Below are 21,245 nucleotides of genomic sequence, written 5' to 3'. Positions count from 1 at the left end.
TTATCAAGAGTAAAAGGAAAAAAATTCAGCATAAATATTGTGCAATTTCTCCTGAGTATGCTGACACCTTATGTGTGATGAAAATCAACTGTTTGGGTGCACGGCAAGGCTCGGAAGGGAAGGAGCGCCATATGACTGCACAATTGGCTGGAATCATTAGCGGGACGCTATGTCGCATTTGGAAAGCCCCTAAGGTGCGTAAACAGTGGAGCTCCCCCACAAGTGACCCCATTCTGGAAACAAGACACCTTAAGGCTTTTATCTAGGTGTATAGTGAGCATTTTGAATCCACGAGCACTTCACAGAATTTGATAAGCTTAGGTTGCCATATTGAAAATTTTCATTTTTTCACAAAAATGTTGATTTAGCATCAAATTTCTCACTTTTTCAAGAGGCAACAACAAAACATGAATCCCACAGGTTGTTATCCAATGTCTTATGAGCACAGGGATACCCCACATGTGCGCAAAAACCTCTGTTTGGATATATGGTGAGGATATATGGAATGGAAGGAGCACCATTTGAATTTTGGAAAAGTTGAAATAAATTGCGCACACCATGTCACATTAGCAGGGCCCCTTGGGTACCTATACATCAGAAACCCCCCACAAGTGACCCCATTTCGGAAAAGCATTTTGATTCCACAGGTACTTCACAAAAATGTTGCTGTAGCAACACATTTCTCACTGTTAGGCTATGTGGCCATGATCCAGCGACACGGCATCTAGTACAACGTGTCAGCCTTCCTGCAGAGATGTGAGTGTTGTCCACGGGAGAACGCAGCTGCCCGTGCCCACGATTTGGGTTCAGGCTGCTGTGGACTTTAGCTCTATTCTACGTGCAGAGAACACTCTCGTCTCCGCAGCATAAATTGACATGCTGAGGCTCGGAAGCTGCACCACAGGTCGGTTTATGCTGCAGAGAAAAGAAGCACATTGGGCATAGGATTTCTAAAAATCCTTCCACTGTGCTTCTACTACACAATGCAGCATTATGGACGCAGGAAAAACACTGCACCCAAAACGCTGCAAACCCTGATTGTGGGCACACAGCCTAAAATGCTACAATGGATGAATGGATAGATGTCAAACACATATAACATCCCACCCCCCCTGCATATTCTAAGCTGGCGCCCTTCAGTCACTTTCATGTGGCACTAAAGGGTGCCTAGCCTTGTATTTAGCCCAAAAAAAAAAAAAAAAAAAAAAAATTAAAATAAATGACGTGGGGTCCCCCCTATTGTTGATAGCCAGCAAGGGTAAAGCAGACAGCTGTAGCCTGCAAACCACAGCTGACAGCTTCACCTTGGCTGGTGATCAATTTGGAGGGCTCCCCAAGCTGGTTTTTTTCAAAAAATTTTATAATAATAAAAAAAAAACAAAAAAAAAAACACAAACGTGGGGTCCCCCCAAATTAGATCACCAGCCAAGGTGAAGCTGACAGCTGGGGTCTGGTATTCTCAGGGTGGGAAAAGCCATGGTTATTGGACTCTTCCCAGCCTAAAAATAGCAGGCCACAGCCGCCCCAGAAGTGGCGCATTCATTAGATGCGCCAATCCTGGCGCTTCGCCCCAGCTCTTCCCGCTGCCCTGGTGCGGTGGCAAATGGGGTAATATATGGGGTTGACACCAGATGTGTAATGTCACCTGGCATCAAGCCCAGCAATTAGTGATGTCACGGCGTCTATTTGATACCAGACATAACTAATTGACAGTAATACAAAAAAAAAAAAAAATTTGAAAAAACACTCCCCAACCATCCCTCTTTGACCAATTTATTGAAAAGAAAAAAAAAATCTCCTGTAAGCCATTTTGGAAGTCCCACGATCTTATAGAATATGGGGGGCACGTTCAGGGAACGTGTCCCCCATTTTCTAGGAGTGCAGACCCTCCATTTGAGGAGAGTGGGTGCAAAGAATCTGCACCCACTCTCCCCGGGTCACAGCTGCAGACTCCGTGCAGCAGCAGCAGCAGCCAGCGTCTCTGAAGACAAAGCAGGAAGTGGAGCTGACAGCCGCGCTCTGCAGTGTGACCGGTGTGCACTGTGAGGAGGAGGAGGGGGCGCGGGGGGGGGGGGGGGGGGGGGGGGGGATCAGCGCTCCGATAGGTACGGGGAACACCGGGGTGGGAATAGGGGGTGACCTGGCAGGGCCTGGGGAGGGGTTTTCTGTCGCATGTGTGATGGCACGTGTGCGCGCCGCCATTTTGGATATTGGCACTTCAGCGACCCGGGGGGACCGGAGGGGGAGATTTATCTCCCATCTGGCATGATCAAACATAAATCATTGTTTACCGGCGCTGTGATTTACTATAACATGATCATCGGTATACGGTGTGTATACCGGTGATCATGTGAGCGGGGACCGGAAAAGACCGGCCAGAATCATGATCTCCAGGGTTCTCAGCTACCCCCGGTAGCTGAAACCCTGGAGATTTTCTGACGCTGGGGGGCGCCATTTACCTTTTTCTGACCGCTGTTTATAGACGGCGGATCAGAATAAGGACCTGATTCTGCCGCCGTTTATCTCCGTAAGGCTGTCGTAATGGGGTTAATAATGATATTTGGTAATCATTTTTTTCCCCCCATAGTGTTTATATTTAAACTTTATTTAGCAGTGTATTTGTATTCAAAATGCATCTGACTTTAAGCAATGAAAAAGCATGTAAATCGCGGTACAGACGCGGCAAAAAACGCCACGCGTATTTATAGCGTTTTTGTGGTCAAAACCAAATTTGACAAAGACAAATTCTGCCAGAGGGATGCGTTTACAACTTCAAGTAACTGAACGCAAAGTGCGCACACAGCCTAAATGCTGCTTGCTAATGAAGACAACCCCTGTCCACATGGCTGGGCAGGGACGTTGAGAAGTGGACTGTATGCGGTATAAGGCTGGAAACACACTTATGCGTGTAAAAATCGGTCCGAGTTGCCTGAAAAAAAACTCGAACGATTTTAGTTCACGTTAGGTCAGTGTGCAATGCAAGTGCGATACTTTTTTTTAATTGTTTCTAGGCTAGCAGAGCAGACAGCAGAGACACAGGCAGAGCCATGTAGCAGAGCTGAATGGCCGCTGACAGCAGACACAGATAGAGCCGCACGATCAGAATGAAGTCGGATGAACGTCACCCGACTTCATAGTCATCCCGTGGCTCTGTCCGTGTGGCATGGCCCCTGATTTTCGGTCACCGGTGAAGATCTCGCCGGTGACCGCAAATCCCCTGAGTGACCGCAGTGAGCCGCGCTATCAGCGGTGCAGTCACTGAGGTTAACCGCGGCCACAGCTCCAGTCCTCCCGCTGAGATCTGTGGCCACGAGTAACCTGAGTGACGTCATCGCTGATAGCGTGACTCACTTCAGTCGCTGCGGGGAGCTCAGAGGGCGGTCGTGGTCTGTGACCGCTCTGTCAGCTTCCAATGTAGCAGAGCTGACAGCGTCGAGGGACCTCTGTGGATTACGTCGGACATGGAAGGGTATTTGGGGATTTTAATAAAGTGGTGAAAGAGGTTGTTTTTTTTTCTCATTTATTTCAAATAAAGGATTTTTTGGTGTATGTCTTTATTTTCTTTATCTTACAGGTTAATCATGGAAGGTATCTCGGAGAGACGCCTGCCATGATTAATCTAGGACTTAGTGGCAGCTATGGGCCTCCTGCCATTAACTCCTTATTACCTCGATTGCCACCGCACCAGGGCAATTCGGGAAGAGCCGGGTACAGTCCCGGGACTGTCGCATCTAATGGATGTGGCTATTCCGGGTAGCTGCTAGCTGATATTGTTAGGGTGGGGGGCTCCCCATCCTGAGAATACCAGCCTGCAGCTGTGTGGCTTTACCCTGGCTGGTATCAAAATTTTAAAATTGGGGGGGGAAATCGCACGCCGTTTTTTTATACATTTATTTATTTATTACTGCATTATATAGACCCGCCCACCGGCAGCTGTGATTGGTTGCAGTGAGACAACTGTCACTCAGCGGTGGGGGCGTGTCTGACTGCATCCAATCATTGGCGCCGGTGGGTGGGGAAAGCAGGGAGGGCGATGATAGGGCGATAGGGCGATAGGGCGATAGGGCGATAGGGCGATAGGGCGATAGGGCGATAGGGCGATAGGGCGATAGGGCGATAGGGCGATAGGGCGATAGGGCGATAGGGCGATACTGATATTTAAATCGCATGTTTCTCAAAACACTGGAAATGAGTGAGGTCTCAGAATGTCAATCTCTGACCGACATTGTGAGACCTCTCATTTCCAGTGTTTTGAGAAACATGCAATTAATGTATTTAGAAAAACGAATTTCACTAGGATGGTGTGAGTGCCGGTCCGTGTGACATGCATTTTTTTCATGCTCCCATAGAGTTGCATTGGAGAGACTCGCGCGAGAAACTGTATAAAACACAGCATGCTGCGATTTGTTTCTCAGTCCGATTTGGACTGAAAAAAAATATAGCAGATGAGAGCAGCTTCATTGTTTAACATGTGTCCGAGTGCAATGCGGGAATTTCTCGCATTGCACTACTGCCAGAAAATCGCAAGTGAGAAGCCGGCCTTAAGACGGATCAGCACTGGACTAAAATCGTGCACATTTTCTGCAAGTGCCCGTACCAAATATCAAACAGCAATCTGTGCAGTTTTTTTACTTTAATTTTAAAAAGAATTTAACTTTTATATGTGAATGTTTAAATGTTTTTTCTAAGAAAAAAACCCACAAGATTACATAAAAGGGTCGTTTACAAGGTATATTTTTCCTTGCATTGTTTGACATGAAGTACAGTTTTATTTAATTTATTCTGCCTCTTTTTGAAGGCGGCATCTCAATGTTTCCCAGCACTTGTGCACACATTACAGACAATCTGCACCCAAATCTGTATGTCTTAAGGCTATGTGCGCACTAGAAAGTGCCATTTTCTTAAGGAGAAGCTGTAGTAGGAGAGAAAAGGCGCAATAGGGTCTTACCCGATTTAAATGGCAGAGGGAAAAAGGGTTAAAACACACTCACCTGGCTGAGTTGTGCCAGTCACAACCCCTTAGAGAACGTGGATGAGTGCTTTAGTGGTTCAGCAGCGGCCCCGTGTCTGAGCAAAGGATATCAAAGTGTAGACTGGAGGAAAAACGGGTTTAAAACCCGCGCTAGGAAACCACGAGCAAGGATGTAAATGAATATTTTTCTTTTATTTAGATAATTCCAACGCTTTTCGGAGACCCATCTGTCTCCTTCCTCAGGGAAAGAAAAGATTCTTTTTCCCTGAGGAAGGAGACAGATGGGTCTCCGAAACGCGTTGGAATTATCTAAATAAAAGAAAAATATTCATTTACATCCTTGCTCGTGGTTTCCTAGCGCGGTTTTAAACCCGTTTTTCCTCCAGTCTACACTTTGATTTTCTTAAGGAAAAACCGGACCCTTTGAAAGAATTCCGCACCTGCGTTTTTGCCACGGATTTACCGCAATTTGGTCCCCGCGGTTTTTTTACCATTTTCTATGGCAAAAAACGCAGGTACCTGCGGAAATAAAGTGACATGCTCATTAATTCTGCAGCAGAAAATCAGCGGGTATGAAAAAACAAAAAACTGCAGTGTGCGCACAGCAGTTTTTCAAACCCATAGGATTTGCTGGGGAATGACTGCAGCAATGTTAGACACATTTTCTGCGGTAAATCCGCAGCGTGTGCACAGGGACTAAGAGGAAAAATGCGTCTGAAAAAACGTGGATTTTTGCAGCGGTTTGCAAGGAGGTTTTTTTTCATTGCATTTAAGGACAGTGTGCACACACTATTTTTACCTGCGGTTTTTTTTTGCGTTTTTTTCTGCAGAAATTTCTTGAGAAAATGGTTGTAACCTTTCTGCAGACATTTTCCAGCAAAACCCATGAAGGAAAAAAAAAAAAAAAAGCTGTGCGCACACTGCGTTTTTTTTTCTCAAGAACATTCTTTCTGTAGAATTTCTTGAGATAAAGAATGAGCATGTCACTTCTGTTCTGCAGGTACCTGCGTTTTTTTGCCATAGATAAATGGTAAAATAAAGCAGGGACCAATCTGCGGAAAAAACGCACCAAAAATGCATGCATTATTGGTGTGTTTTTTTGACCGCAGGTGTGCTAATCTTTCTCAAGAAAATTGAGAAAAATCCTTTTTTTAGTGCGCAAAGGGCCTAATGGTGCAAATGCAAGAGGGAAAAAAAAAAATAATCATAAACGTGTGCAAAACACTTCAGGATTCTCAGACTTTGCCAGGATATCCTCGCAGATGTGAAAATCTGCAGGAAAAAAAAAATAATTAAAACCTGGCAAAAATGCAACATCTGCACACAGCCTTAGACATCAATGATGTTCAAAGAAAAGAGAGAAAAAAAAAACAAAAAAAAAAAAACAACCCACACACAAACCTATCTGAAATGTTAATCAGTGGTTCTGTAGAAATAGGCAATGAATCTGCAAAGTCTTTACACCAGAAAACTAGTGTAAAAAGCTATAAAAGGAATCGGTCACCTTTATTTTTACCTCATCTGGGAAAGGCATAACGTCAAGGCATAGACTGATTCCAAAGATGTATCACTTACTTTACTGGGTGCAGTAGTTGTGACACAATTAAGAGTAAGATTTAGAAGAGCTCAGAAAGCTGTCCCCAGCCACACCACAGCTTTCCATGAACATTGTTTAGTAACAGTGAGCTGCTAAATCCCTGCTGGAGACGAGGTTGGACTGGGAAGCACACTAGACCTAGTCCTGCAGTGATAATCTCCTGCTGATAAAACACTCATTGTGGTGAAACTACACCATCTAATAAGTGACATCACTGGAATGATTGTTTCAGCCACCACCTCATGCTACCTTCAAATTACATAGCAAAAACCTGATGACAGATCACTTTAAAATAAGATTACTAAATGTTTGAACAACACTGCACAAGATTTTAATTGCCATTTTACTTGCCATTGTCACACGCCTCGAATAAATTCACAACTTGAGTAATATTTGTTGTGAGGAGCACATGGAGGCACACACCACTATGCAACTTGCACTCCACCAGTTCATCAAAACCAGCATGACTAACACCAGTCATGAGGAATCAAGACAACTATCCCTCCATCCATCCATCCCTCCATCCATCCATCCCTCCATCCATCCATCCCTCCATCCATCCATCCCTCCCTCCCTCCCTCCATCCCTCCCTCCCTCCATCCCTCCCTCCCTCCATCCCTCCCTCCATCCCTCCATCCCTCCATCCCTCCATCCCTCCATCCATCCCTCCCTCCATCCCTCCCTCCATCCCTCCCTCCATCCCTCCCTCCATCCCTCCCTCCATCCCTCCCTCCATCCCTCCCTCCATCCCTCCCTCCATCCCTCCCTCCATCCCTCCCTCCCTCCATCCCTCCCTCCATCCCTCCCTCCCTCCATCCCTCCCTCCATCCATCCCTCCCTCCATCCCTCCCTCCATCCATCCATCCCTCCATCCATCCCTCCATCCATCCCTCCATCCATCCCTCCATCCATCCCTCCATCCATCGTGATTGGCTTGACCATACACCAAGGGTCTTCGGCCTATGGAGGTACACACATGGGGGAACCTATTCATTGACAGCGAGGATCAGAAAAGTACAGAAGCTGAAGAGCCTTAACTGCTGCAACGTTAACATGCTCATTGGATTTAAAGATGTGATTCACCCATATTCATTATTGGCCACATCGATATTATGTTGAGAAACAAGGTTTCTCTCAAATACCTTGTGTTGACAATACTGCCTGTGAGTGGCGCTATTGCGGACCGCTCTGCCCCATCGCCTGACCCCCGTGCTCCGTGACCTCGGGAATCCGTTGATGTCACGTCAACTTCCCATTCACCCGACATCTCCACAGCCGGCCCCTGTCGTGAGTCACTGGGCTGTGGCAGCATTACACTGCTCGTCACAGCCCAGCATGTCTCCTGCTTGCGTGCTCTGCAATGAAGGAGAGGGGGTGCGCAACATGCTGCGCTATGACGTTGGGCTGTGCTGAGCGGTGAAACGTCACCCACAGCCCAGTGACCAAGGGAGACTGGAACCAGCCGCAGTGATGTCCCATCAACTTCCTGCTCACCTGACATCACCGGATCTCTGATGAGCCCAGGGGTCAAGCGATGGGGAACAGCAGTCCGCAGTAGTGCCGCTCACAGGCAATATTGCCAACACAAGGTATTTGAGAGAAACATTATCTCTCAACATATCGTTGTGGCCAATAATTAATATGAAAATGTACATTTGAAATAAGTACATATGAGGTGAGCTGGGGAACATTTACACCGGCACACGTCTGTGATGCCTCATTTTCTCCAAACAGCACACGGACCCAAAGAGCTTCACAGATCAATAGCCGCATCCTTGAGTTAAAGATGTTGTGCCCAATGCTATTAGAAGAATGCCAGCACCTGGAAACTGAGCTGCAGCACGGTGGCCAAGACCATACAGGAGTATAACAAGACAGGATCCACTCAGAAGAGAACAGGCCTCGCCATGGGCGACCAAAGAAGCTGAGTGCACGTGCTCAGCGTCATATCCAGAGGTTCTATTTCCAAAATAGACATGAGTGCTGTCAACATTGCTGCAGAGGTTACAGAGGTGGGTCAGCCTGTCAGCGTTCAGACCATACCCTGCACACTGTATCAAATTGGTCTGCATGGCTGTCGTCCCAGAAGGAAGCATTTTCTAAAGATGATGCACAAGAAAGCCTGCAAACAGTTTCCTCAAGCAGACTAAGGACATTGATTACTGGAACCATGTCCTGTGGTCTTATGAGACTAAAACTTATTTGGTTCAGATGGTGTCAAGCATGTGTGGCGGCATCCATGTGAGGAGAACAAAGACAAGTGTGTCTTGCCTACAGTCAGGCATGGTGGTGGAGTGTCATGGTTTGGGGCTGCATGAAGGCTGCCGGCTGTGGGGAGCTACAGATCATGGAGGGAACCATGAATGTCAACATGTGACATACTGAAGCAGAGCACAATTCCCTCCCTTTGGAAACTGGGATGCAGGGCAGTATGCCAACATAAACCCCATGCACACCTTCAAGACCACTATGGCCTCGCTAAAGAAACTAAGGGCGAAGGACTGATCAAGAGTCTCCAGACCTAAACCCTATTGAGCATCTGTGGTGGTGTAGGAGCGCAAAGTCTAACATCTACCAGCTCCGTGATGATGTCATGGAGGATGGAATAGGATCCAGTGGCTCCTGTGACACTAGTGACCTCCATGCCCAAGAGAGCAGAGCTGGAAAATAACAGTGGCAACAAAATATTGATACTTCCCACACCATTTGTCCATTATCACTTAGGGGGTGTACTCACTTTTGTTGCCAGTGGATTACACATTAATGGCTGTGTTTTGAGATATTTAGAGGGCACCAAAATTTACACTGTGCAAGGACAGGGTTCACACAAACCGCAGCCTCCTGTCTCCGGCACTTTACCATATGGAAATCTTCCAGGGGTAAACAGAAACCTGAGCGCCCCCTGCAAGTAGCAGCATATCAGACAATCGCTAGCAGTGCAATTCCCTAATATCCATCCTCCTCGTATCCACAGAGGACAGCAGGGCTCTGCAGCTATAGTTGGGACCCCCAGCGCCCAGTGTCTCTTGGATCAGGGTCATAACTAATAAATGCAGGGGTTGGAATCTAGGGGGCCCACTGGCAATAACTGGGGGCCCGCTGGAGCCTTTGCACTGGCAATAACTGGGGGCAGATTAGAGCTTGTGCACTGGCACCAGTGATCTCCCAGATACACCAGTGTTTCTGATGCCAGGCACAGAGGAGTGTCAGTCCTGGCATGTGCCCAGGTCATGCAGACAGCAGCCATGGAAACCCCCGCACTGCAGATTATCAGATCAGTCACCAGATTATGAGACACTAAAAGGGCCAGCACATCAAATAAGACACAAGAAAGAAAAGTTCTGCTGCTTACTAACATCAGGAGCCAGCAGCGTCTCCAAAACTACAACTCCCAAGAAGCATTTCGAGCAGACTCCGCTGTTATCAATCGTACGGCTCCGCACAGCACGCTGGGAGCTGTAGTTCCCTAGGACAGTAGTGTGACGCTGCTGTCAGTGCCGGCTATAGGCGGTGACAAGGACGAGCTGCCGGGGTCACCGGGATATAACCGGCCATTACCTGAAGAGCCGCGCAGCTCCGGCCCCCGGACACCATACAGCCCTCAGCGGCCGCTGCCCCGCGGACACTCCGCTCCTAGCCACGGCCAGGAGACAGCGGGAGGCGGAGAACAGTCTGCGCACTGCTGCCATGTCCGAGCCTGTGAGCCCGGAACCAGTCACTGCCGCAATGTTATACAAGGAGGGGCGGGGCCTGCGAGCTCCGCCCACTGCTCCCCTGAATTCTGCAGGCGGCCAGCAGAGGGCGCTCTCTAGAGTGGAATTACAGGTGAGGAGACAGGTAATATACGGCCTGGAGTATCCTATATCACACCTCATATATTATATCCTATATATTGTGTTATACTGTAATATATCACAGTATAGTATATCTTATATAGTATGTGTTATGTTATTCCACATTATATCATGTCATATTGTATCATCATTTTACATCTTATCACCATATCTTACAAACTTTATAAATATCTTTATAAATATTGTATATCTACTATATAGTATAGTATAAATGGATAGTATTTTTTTTATAAATATAGTATATAATATAGTATATATAGTGTAGTATGAGTATTAATATAGTGTATATAGTATATAATATAGTATATCTTTATCAACTCTATACCACATTACAGCCTATCATATCATGTCTTATATGGTATATTATACTATATTATATACTACATTACCTCCTCTCATATTATTTCTTATCTATTATATTAGACTATATTATACCACATATCATATCATCTCTTATATAGCGTATCATACTGCATTATATCATATATATCACATTATATATACACTACAGTTCAAAAGTTTAGGGTCACTTAGATATTTCCTTATTTTTTAAAGAATAGCACTTTTTTTTTCAATGAAGCTAACATTAAATTAAACAGAAATACTCTCTATACATTATTAATGTGGTAAATGACTATTCTAGCTGCAAACGTCTGGTTTTTAATGCAATATCTACATAGGTGTATAGAGGCCCATTTCCAACAACCACCACTCCAGTGTTCTAATGGTACATTGTGTTTGCTAACTGTGTTAGAAGGCTAATGGATGTTTAGAAATCCCTTTATAACCCTAGTGCAAGTATGTTAGCACAGCTGAAAACAGTTTTGCTGATTAGAGAAGCTATAAAATGATCTTCCTTTGAGCTAGTTGAGAATCTGGAGCATTACACTTGTTGGTTCCATTAAACTCTCAAAATGGCCAGAAAAAGAGAACTTTCATGTGAAACTCGACAGTCTATTCTTGTTCATAGAAATGAAGGATCTTCCATGCGAGAAATTGCCAAGGAACTGAAGATTTCTTACAACGGTGTGTACTACTCCCTTCAGAGGAGAGCACAAACAGGCTCTAACCAGAGTAGAAAGAGAAGTGGGAGGCCGCGCTGCACAACTGAGCAACAAGACAAGTACATTAGAGTCTCTAGTTTGAGAAATCGACGCCTCACAGGTCCTTAAGTAGCAGCTTTATTAAATAGTACCCGCAAAATGCCAGTGTCAACGTCTACAGTGAAGAGGTGACTCCGGGATGCCGGCCTTCAGGGCAGAGTGGCAAAGAAGAAGCCATATCTGAGACTGGCTAATAAAAGGAAAAGATTAATATGGGGAAAAGAACACAGACATTGGTCAGAGGAAGATTGGAAAAATGTGTTATGGACAGACAAATTGAAGTTTGAGGTGTTTGGATAACACAGAGGAACATTTGTGAGACGCAGAACTACTGAAAAGATGCTGGAAGAGTGCCTGACGCCATCTGTCAAGCATGGTGGAGGTAACGTGATGGTCTGGAGTTGCTTTGGTGCTGGTAAAGTGGGAAATTTGTACAAGGTAAAAGGGATTTTGAATAAGGAAATCTATCACTCCATTTTGCAATGCCATGCCATACCCTGTGGAAAGCGGATGATTGGAGCCAATTTCATGCTACAACAGGACAATGACCCAAAGCACACCCCCAAATTATGCATGAACTACTTAGGGAAGAAGCAGGCAGCTGGTATTCTATCTGTAATGGAGTGGCCAGCCCAGTCACCAGATCTCAACCCTATAGAGCTGTTGTGGGAGCAGCTTGACCATGTGATGTGCAAAAAGTGCCCATCAAGCCAATCCAACTTGTGGGAGGGGGAAGCATGGGCGAAATATCTCCAGATTACCTCCACAAATTAACAGCTAGAATGCCGAAGGTCTGCAAAGCTGGAATTGCTGCAAAGGAGCATTCTGTGAAGGCAAAGTCTGAAGGAGAAAATTATTATTTCAAGTAAAAATCATTATTTCTAACCTCGTCAATGTCTGGACGATAATCTCTATTCATTATGCAACTCATCTGATAAATACAAGTATGATTTTTTCATGGTGACCCCAAACTTTTGAACTGTAGTGGATGTACAGTCTATCATTATTTTCTATTACATTATATTATATAATCTTGTATTTCATGGTCCTGTCTTTTTTTTCCTTCCAGGCTCCCCCTAGATTCGGTGCATTTACCCCCGTGCTCCTTTCTCAGTCTTCCCATTAGACCTTTCCTCCAATAATTGCAGATATCCAGGACTTACCGTAAAGCTCACATACTTTATTTGAACATAATGGAAATGTAGGTGGAGAACAAAATCACACTATGAAAAGCCATGAGGTTTAGGGTCAATTCTAGCTCTCCTGTTGCTTAGGGTGAGAACTTAAATGACGCCCCTACCCCCTTTTTCCTGTCAACTTATGACTGCCAGTTTGGACCAGGGCATGGTTACGCCATTGGCCCGTGCTGTGCGCTCTCGTGTGACGTTACACCAGGCAGCCTCCAAGGAGCAGAAAAGCTCTATAGGTGATCGGCATGGCTGGCTCCTGCTCACTTCAGAGAAGCATTTACAAACTGTGTACGGCTACTTTCACACATCCGGTTTTAGCAGTGCGGCTCAATCCGGCTGTGAAACCTATGCAACGGATGCGGCGAAAACACCGCATCCTTTGCATAAGTTTTTACATGCGGCCCGTCCGTTTTTTTCTGGTTGCGGCATGCTACTGAGCATGTGCAGTGGAAGAAACTGCATGCGGCGGCCGGATACGGTTTTTTTTTTCCGCATCGCGCCGCATCCAGCGTCCATAGGCATGCATTGAAAAATGCGCCGCAGCGGCCGGATGCGGCGCGATGCGATTTTTTTGCCGGACCAAAAACGTTCCAGGCAACGTTCCATCCGGCCGCGGCATCGGCTAAATCTGCCGCATGCGGCAAAAACCGAACCGAACGCAAGTCCATGCGGCACAATACGGCACTAATGTAAGTCTATGCAAAAAAAACCCGCAACCGGCGGCAAAAAAAACGGTTGCGGTTTTTCTGCAGAGCGCCGTATTGTGCCGCAGAGCAAAAACCAGATGTGTGAAAGTAGCCTTAGAAAGACCTTGTAAGTGCTGCGCTCCTCGCCTACAAATACAGACACCACTGATAGACAACAGCAGTGACTGTTCTCCTTGGCAACAAGGAGAAAATAAAGAAATTAAACATCTCTTCATTCCTAAGAACAGATTTTCAAGGTTCCCATCAACAGTGTCACTAACATCTGTACTACAAATCCCAATCACACCTCACAGCAGAGCTGGACAGACACACCAGTGGGTTGGTCAAGTTGGAGCACGGCCGCCCACCTAGGGGTCAGGCAGACTGGTGGAAGAGGAGAAAGTTAATACAGTGCTAGTCCTCAGAGAGTGAGGAGCTGTGGAGTTGGAGCTCCCAGGTAGGCGACAGGTTGGGTCGCAGACGGTGGTCCGGGACCACAGGAGCCATGGACCGGTATCAGGAACACTGGACAGGAGTGTAACAGACACAGTCTAGGAGCACTGTTGGCACCAGAAAGCCCAGCCACCTTACCAGTACCGAGCACAGCGGGGTACAGGACCCTAGATAAGGGAAGAGCTTCAAGCGCCTTGGTAATTAACCTGTGGAGGATAGTCTCTTTATGAACTTTCGCCAAGAGATTAAAGGCATCAGCACAACGCGGGGGATAGGGTTCTCCAAAACACACAACCCACTAAAATCCCAAGTCCCAGCCACAAAGAGCACAGCTGCCATACACATGGGTAGCGGGGCCCCGAAAGCTTCAAGCCGAGGGGCCACACTGGTCAAATCAATTTCTGCATGGAAGAAGGGCTCCGGACATACCAAGTGACACTGGTGGGAGCGGGACCTGGACAGGCCCCCCCCCATAGAGACTGGGGTGCCTAGAGACTTTGGTTTACCATTTGTGCGAGTGTCTGCTTATTCCATCACATCCAGCACCACGACTACCGCAGTGAGTAATCCGACCCCTGCACCCTGCTTCCCAAGGCCAAGCCACCCGTTCACCAAGTTCCCCACTATCCGAGGCCTTCCCTACCTGCGGAGGGACTGACACCTAGCTGCCCCACACCATCAGCCCCGGTACTCCCTTCGGCAGCAGCGGTTCTCCCCTTACCGGAACCCGCAGGTGGCGTCATGAACATTTATTCCCTGTAAATATTCCCCTTACATTTGAGTGGCCGCAAGCCCCCGGGTCCGGAGACCCTCGAGCCACAGCAACTTCGGATCCAAGCAGTTCGACTGCTGTAGGGACAGCACATATGTGTGTGTGTGTGTGTGTGTGTCCACTAAAGGAATCCGCACCATCGCATTTACAATCACAAGCTTTTGCACAACCACCTCATGACTCAGGGAACGTCATAAACTGTTTTGAGGGGAAAATTTAACCTCGCGCTTTAAGCGGGCTTTACACACTACGATATATCAAACGATATGTCGTCGGGGTCTCGTCGTTAGTGAAGCGCATCCGGCCTCGTTTGACATATCGTAGCGTGTAACACAAATGAGCGACTGTGAACGAGCAAAAATACTCACCTCATCGATGCTCGTTGACACGTCGTTCATTTTCAAAATATCGAACGTCCTTCTGTGCTCTGGTTGTTCATCATTCCCGTGGCAGCACACGTCACTCCGTGTGACACCTTGGGAACGATGAACTGCAGCTTACCTGCAGCCGCCGCCAATGCGGAAGGAAGGAGGTGTGTGACGACATGGACACCCAATGCCTCTCATGGGTTAAAGTTTCTTAACATTCAGCCAGACTTATTGTTCTTTTGTGTAGTACCTCATGTTTGCTTAGCTATTGTATCTCCAGACTCTTCCAGTAATCATTGTATTGTAGTTGTGTATTGCTAATGTGATTACCTTAGTAGCCATTGTCTAGTTGTAGACTTGCAGGCTCCATATGTATACCCTCAGTCTTTCTGTAGACATCATTTGGATGAACATTGTCCATGCAGCTTGAGATTCATCCAATGGGAGAGGCGCTCTTGTCCAACCAATCGATGAGGACGCAGTGTATCTAAGTGGAAGGCTGTGGCTATAAAAAGGACTTCTTTAAGCCACCAGGTTGTTGATGGATGCTGATGGATCCAGTCTAAGCTCTTTGGAGCTGACTAGAGGATCAGGATATCTTATGGCTTCAATCTAGGGACTCCGGTGCCGGTTGGAGACCATATCCACAGCCTAGGGATTTCGACTCCGGCTGCCAGGATTGTAACATCATTCCAGGACTACCTAAGGAGGACACTCAGGTTGGGACAGTTCAGTCACCAGTTACAGACTTTGCAGACCTCAGAGAGCTTCCTAAATCTGGCATTATTCCTTTCTCGGTGGGTGCCCGCCAAAAGTGGGGTGCTGCTGGATTGGAGTGGATAGCCCTGGAAGCTCTGAGGCATGGACATTCTAAATCCCTGGTGAGCCAGCGGAAGGAGGAGACTCTGTTGCCTGTTACATTTGTGTGTTTTGCTGGTTATGTGTTATGTGCCGTTAATTGTTTGGGGATCCAATAAAGTCTAATTATTGTGGTTCCCTCACCCTGTGTTGTCTGAGTAGTGTTACGCCCACGGTTAAGGAGGCCGGCGTTCAGTGGGGATGAGCCCTGAGCCACGCTGTCTTTCTAAAGGCGGCGGGTTTTAGTGGACGAGAGCACCCACTGAGCCCCGTGTCTCCACAAGGTGGGCGGGATGTTTACGTCCCGCTCATCTCTGCTCCTCCGCTTCTATTGGCCGGCCGCTGTGTGACGTCGCTGTGAAGCCGAACATCCCTCTTCAGGAAGAGGATGTTCGCCGCCCACAGCGAGGTCGTTTGGAAGGTAAGTACGTGCAACAAATTGCCCGTGACGCACAAACGAAGGGGGCGGGTGAGATTGCAACTGCGATCGCACGAGAAATTGCAGAGTGTAAAGCAGGCTTTACAGTTATTCACTATATATATATATATATATATATATATATATATATATATATTTGGTAAATTCAAAAAAGTTCATTTTTTTCTCATCAATGAACACTCTGCACCTCATCTTGACATAAAAAAAAACAGAAATTTAGAAATGTTTGCAAATTTATTAAACAAGAAAAACTGAAATATCACATGGTCATAAGTATTCAGACCCTTATCTCAGACACTCATATTTAAGTCACATGCTTTCCATTTCCTTGTGATCCTCCTTGAGATGGTTCTACTCCTTCATTGGAGTCCAGCTGTGTTTAATTATTTAATTAAACTGATAGGACTTGATTTGGAAAGGCGCACACCTGTCTATATAAGACCTCACAACTCACAGTGCATGTCACACCAAATGAGAAACATGAGGTCAAAGGAACTGCCCAAGGAGCTCAGAGACAGAATTGTGGCAAGGCACAGATCTGGCCAAGGTTACAAAGGAATTTCTGCAGTACTCAAGATCCCTAAGAGCACAATGGCCTCCATAATCCTTAAATGGAAGAAGTTTGGGACCACTAGAACTCTTCCTAGACCTGGCCGTCCATCCAAACTGAGCAATCATGGTAGTAGAGCCTTGGTGAGAGAGGTGAAGAAGAACCCCAAGATCACTGTGGCTGAGCTCCAGAGATGCAGTAGGGAGATGGGAGAAAGTTCCACAAAGTCAACTATCACTGCAGCCCTCCACCAGTCAGGCCTTTATGGAGGAGTGGTCTGATGGAAGCCTCTCCTTAGTGCTAGATATATAAAAGCCCGCATAGAGTTTGCAAAAAAACACATGAAGGACTCCCAGACTATGAGAAATAAGATTGTCTAGGCTGATGAGATGAAGATAGAACTTTTTGGTGATATTTCTAAGCGGTATGTGTGGAGAAAACCAGGCACTGCTCATCATCTGCCCAATACAATCCCAACAGTGAAACATGGTGGTTGCAGCATCATGCTATGAGGGTGTTTTTCAGCTGCAGGGACAGGGCGACTGGTTGCAAATGAAGGAAAGATGAATGTGGCCGAGTACAGAGATATCCTGGAAGAAAACCTCTTCTAGAGTGCTCGGGACCTCAGACTTGGCCGAAGGTTCACCTTCCAACAAGACAATGACTCTAAGCACACAGCTAAAATAACAAAGGAGTGGCTTCAGAACAACTCTGTGACCATTCTTGACTGGCCCAGCCAGAGCCCTGACCTAAACTCAAATGAGCATCTCTGGAGAGACCTGAAAATGGCTGTCCACCAACGTTCACCATCCAACCTGACGGAACTGGAGAGGATCTGCAAGGAAGAATGGCCGAGGATCCCCATGTCCAGGTGTGAAAAACTTGTTCCATCATTCCCAAGAAAACTCATGGCTGTACTAGCTCAAAAGGGGACTTCTACTCAATTAGGCTGCTTTCACACTACGTTTTTTTAACATGCGTCAGGAACGTTTTTTTGCTGCAAAAGCGGATCCTGCTTTTACAGCAAAAAACGCATGCAAACGCATCTGTTATTTTGCAGGATCCTGTCACTGGATGTTTAGGGGCGGGCATTGGAGTCATGTGATCGGGAGTGAGGGGAACTAAACGTGCCAGACTGGGAGCCGGCTTCTGACAGCTGCAGACGCTCGTAACCAAGGTAAACATCGGGCTTGGATACCCGATATTTATCTTGGTTACGAGTGTCTGCAGCTGCTAGGAGCAGGGCTGTCTGCACATGTAACCAACGTAAACATCGGGTAACTAAGAGAAGTGGTTACCCGATATTTACCTTGGTTACGAGTGTCCGCAGCTCTCAGGTGGGAGAGAGAGGGAGGAGAGGAAGGGGGAAAGACAGAGATAGAGAGAGAGGGTGAGGGAGGGAGGAGGAGAGACAGACAGATCACACGAGACTGGTTCTGGGCATGCTCAGTAGAGCAAGCAGGATCCTGTCTATCAGCACGCCAGCGTTCACCTGCGTTTGCGTGCTGTTTAGTCAGGATCCAGCAATTTGCAGTATTTGGACGCAGCTCAAAAACGCTACAAGTAGCGTTTTTGAAAGATGTTAAAAAACTGCAAGTCGCTGGATCCTCACTATAACGCACGCAAACGCAGGTGAACGCATGTTAACGCGAGTCCATTGCAAATGCATTGAAGTGAAAACGCATTTGCACTGGATCCGTTTTTCCGCTAAAAAAACGTTATGGACGGATGTTAAATAAACGTAGTGTGAAACCAGCCTTACATAGTTACATAGTTACATAGTTGCATTGGTGGAAAAAAGACCTAAATCCATCTAGTTCAACCTTCCTCCACCAGTTCTACATTTTGTCCCCAAGTCACTTATAACCAACAATGTTGTGTAGTGAGGAAATCATCCAGCCATTTATTAAAAGCTGTTATAGTATCTGCCATTACTACCTCTTGTGGTTGGCATTCCACAGTCTGACTGCTCTAACTGTAAAGAACCCTTTCCTATTTAGCTGTCGGAATCGCTTTTCTTCCACTCGCAGTGAATGCCCCCTGGTCCTTAGTACTGTCTTTGGAAGAAATAAGTCATGTGCCAGTCCTTTATATTGACCACACATGTATTTATACATATAAATGAGATCTCCTCTGAGACGTCTTTTTTCTAAGCTAAACATATCTAACTTTTTCAACCTCTCATCATATGGGAGGCCTCCATTCCTTGTAGTAGTCTAGTTGCCTCCTTAGAACTGATTCTAACTTCTGAATGTCCTTTTTAAAATGTGGAGCCCAAAACTGGATCCCGTATTCCAGATGTGGCCTTACAAGTGATTTATAGAGGGGTAACAATACGTTGGGATCACGGGATCTAATCTCTCTTTTTACACACCCTAAAATCTTGTTTGCTTTAGCAGCTGCTGCCTGACATTGAGTGCTGCTGCTCAGCTTATTTGTAATGAGAATACCCAAGTCCTTCTCCTGTTCTGTAGTCCCGAGTTTACTTCCATTTAATGTATACGCAGCTATAGGATTACTCCGTCCTAGGGGCATTACTTTACATTTATCAACATTACATCTCATTTGCCAAGTATCTGCCCATTCTGTCATCTTATCCAGATCTTTTTGTAATATTGTACTTTCAAGGTCAGTTTTTAATATCCTACATAGTTTGGTGTCATCAGAAAAGACTGACACTTTACTATCAATCCCATCCACAAGGTCATTAATAAAAAATTAAAAAGAATCGCTCCTAGCACAGATCCCTGCGGCCCCCACTGCTGACTATGGCCCATTTAGAGAATACTGAGAAAAGGGTCTGAATGCTTATGACCATGTGATATTTCAGCTTTTCTGTCTAGACGGGGTGCAGAGTGTACATTAATGAGAAAAAAATGAACTTTTTTGAATTTACCAAATTGCTGCAATGAAACAAAAAGTGAAGAATTTAAAGGGGTCTGAATACTTTCCGTACCCACTGTGTGTATATATATATATATATATATATATATATATATATATATATATACTGTATATATTATATTATGTATCAGCATTTAGAAAACTAATCCACACATGTAAATATATAAAAGGGAAGAAACAAGTGCATATTGTAGGGAATCAGCCCTGGTAGGAGATGGCAGGGACGCAGTAGCAAGGCACACATGGAGTTACAGTCTAACTAACCACCTGGTTCTTCGCTAGAGCCATTGAAAATGTGGATAGAAAACTTGGCTCGCACACAGTCGCCAGGTGCTCCTCCTAGGGCAGTCCGTGAATCTGCTACAGCTGAGCTGAGCAGGTCAGCCACAGAACATGCTGCCACCAGGAATGCAGTCTTTTATTGAGACAATACAAGGGCAAAACTCTCCAGCTTCCTTCAGCCCTAACACACCACATACTGATACACGATGGCTGCCTTTATGCAGTCTTAATTGCTGCAGCTCAGCAACTTGGGCATTGCCCTAAAAACCTGGACCAGGAAAGAAGGCCGAGGCCAGACTTTACCTCCTTTCCTGCTTCTACCACTGTGAAAGGCACCTGCTGGAAGAAATATACTTTCCATCCAGCACCATATCCTTCACTGTGTTACAACATATATATATATATATATATATATATATATATATATACACATGTCGTGGGCGGAGGAGGGGACGCTGCGCTCACCCACTGCTGGGGCCGGCTGCTGCTGCTGCTGCTCGGTGGTGGCTCGAGCGGTGGGCCGGATCCCGGGGACTCGAGCGGCGTTCCTCGCCCGTGAGTGAAAGGGGGTAGTTTGGTTTTAGGGATATTGTCCATGACGCCACCCACGGTTGTGGTGAGATTGGTGACACCACCGCTGCTCTGGACGGGGATCCCGGGAGCGATGACAGGGAGCAGCTTGGATGTTGGTTATTCCCTCCGTGGGTAGGGGGGTTGGTTGTCCCGGGGCCCGGTGAGGGGTATGGATGCAGGGCAGGCGGGCTACTGAGCCTGGTGAGGTGCAGGGTCACGGGGGCAGCGCTGTGCCGCACGGCACGGTGGTACTCACTCAGCCAATGATGAATGCAAAGTCTCCGGTAAAACAAACGGCTGGATGGACGGGTCCCACAGATGGCTGCGGTGTTTCTCCTCCCGGCAGGTTGATGGTGACTGCCTTTCCCTGCACCTGTGTAGTGTGTACGGTCCCAATGGGTTCCCACCGGTAACCCGCTCCCCAGCTTGGATGGGTGCTGAAGGAGCTCCTTTTGCCCGCAGGCTCTGGCCCTGGGAACTGTAGCCTTGGCGGTGACTGTGTTTCCCTCTACGGTTTGAGCTGTCGCCTTCAATCGGGTCTTGACTGCTGGGAAACCCCGGAGGTTCCCTTCGCTAACGGATTTGACAAATTTAACGGCGACTCCTAGCCTTGTCGGGGTCCGTAAGCCCTGCCGGATGGTGCT

At 46.6% G+C, this 21,245-nt stretch overlaps 1 protein-coding gene across 1 annotated transcript in view; it reads right to left on the bottom strand.

The window, feature by feature from the left end:
• Window positions 1–10,293, bottom strand: part of FDX1 (ferredoxin 1) — a 31,764-nt gene extending 21,471 nt beyond the window's left edge. Inside the window, exon 1 of the mRNA XM_075337426.1 lies at window positions 10,128–10,293. Within this exon, the coding sequence (XP_075193541.1) occupies window positions 10,128–10,258 (131 nt within the window). The 5' untranslated portion in view covers window positions 10,259–10,293. The remainder of the gene's footprint in view (window positions 1–10,127) is intronic.
• Between the last annotated feature and the right edge of the window lie 10,952 nt (window positions 10,294–21,245).

The sequence above is a fragment of the Anomaloglossus baeobatrachus genome, chromosome 2 (genome assembly GCF_048569485.1).
Source record: "Anomaloglossus baeobatrachus isolate aAnoBae1 chromosome 2, aAnoBae1.hap1, whole genome shotgun sequence".
Classification (NCBI taxonomy): Eukaryota; Metazoa; Chordata; class Amphibia; order Anura; family Aromobatidae; genus Anomaloglossus; species Anomaloglossus baeobatrachus.
Note: the sequence above shows the minus strand (reverse complement) of the source record. Positions and strands in the feature narration are given on the sequence as shown.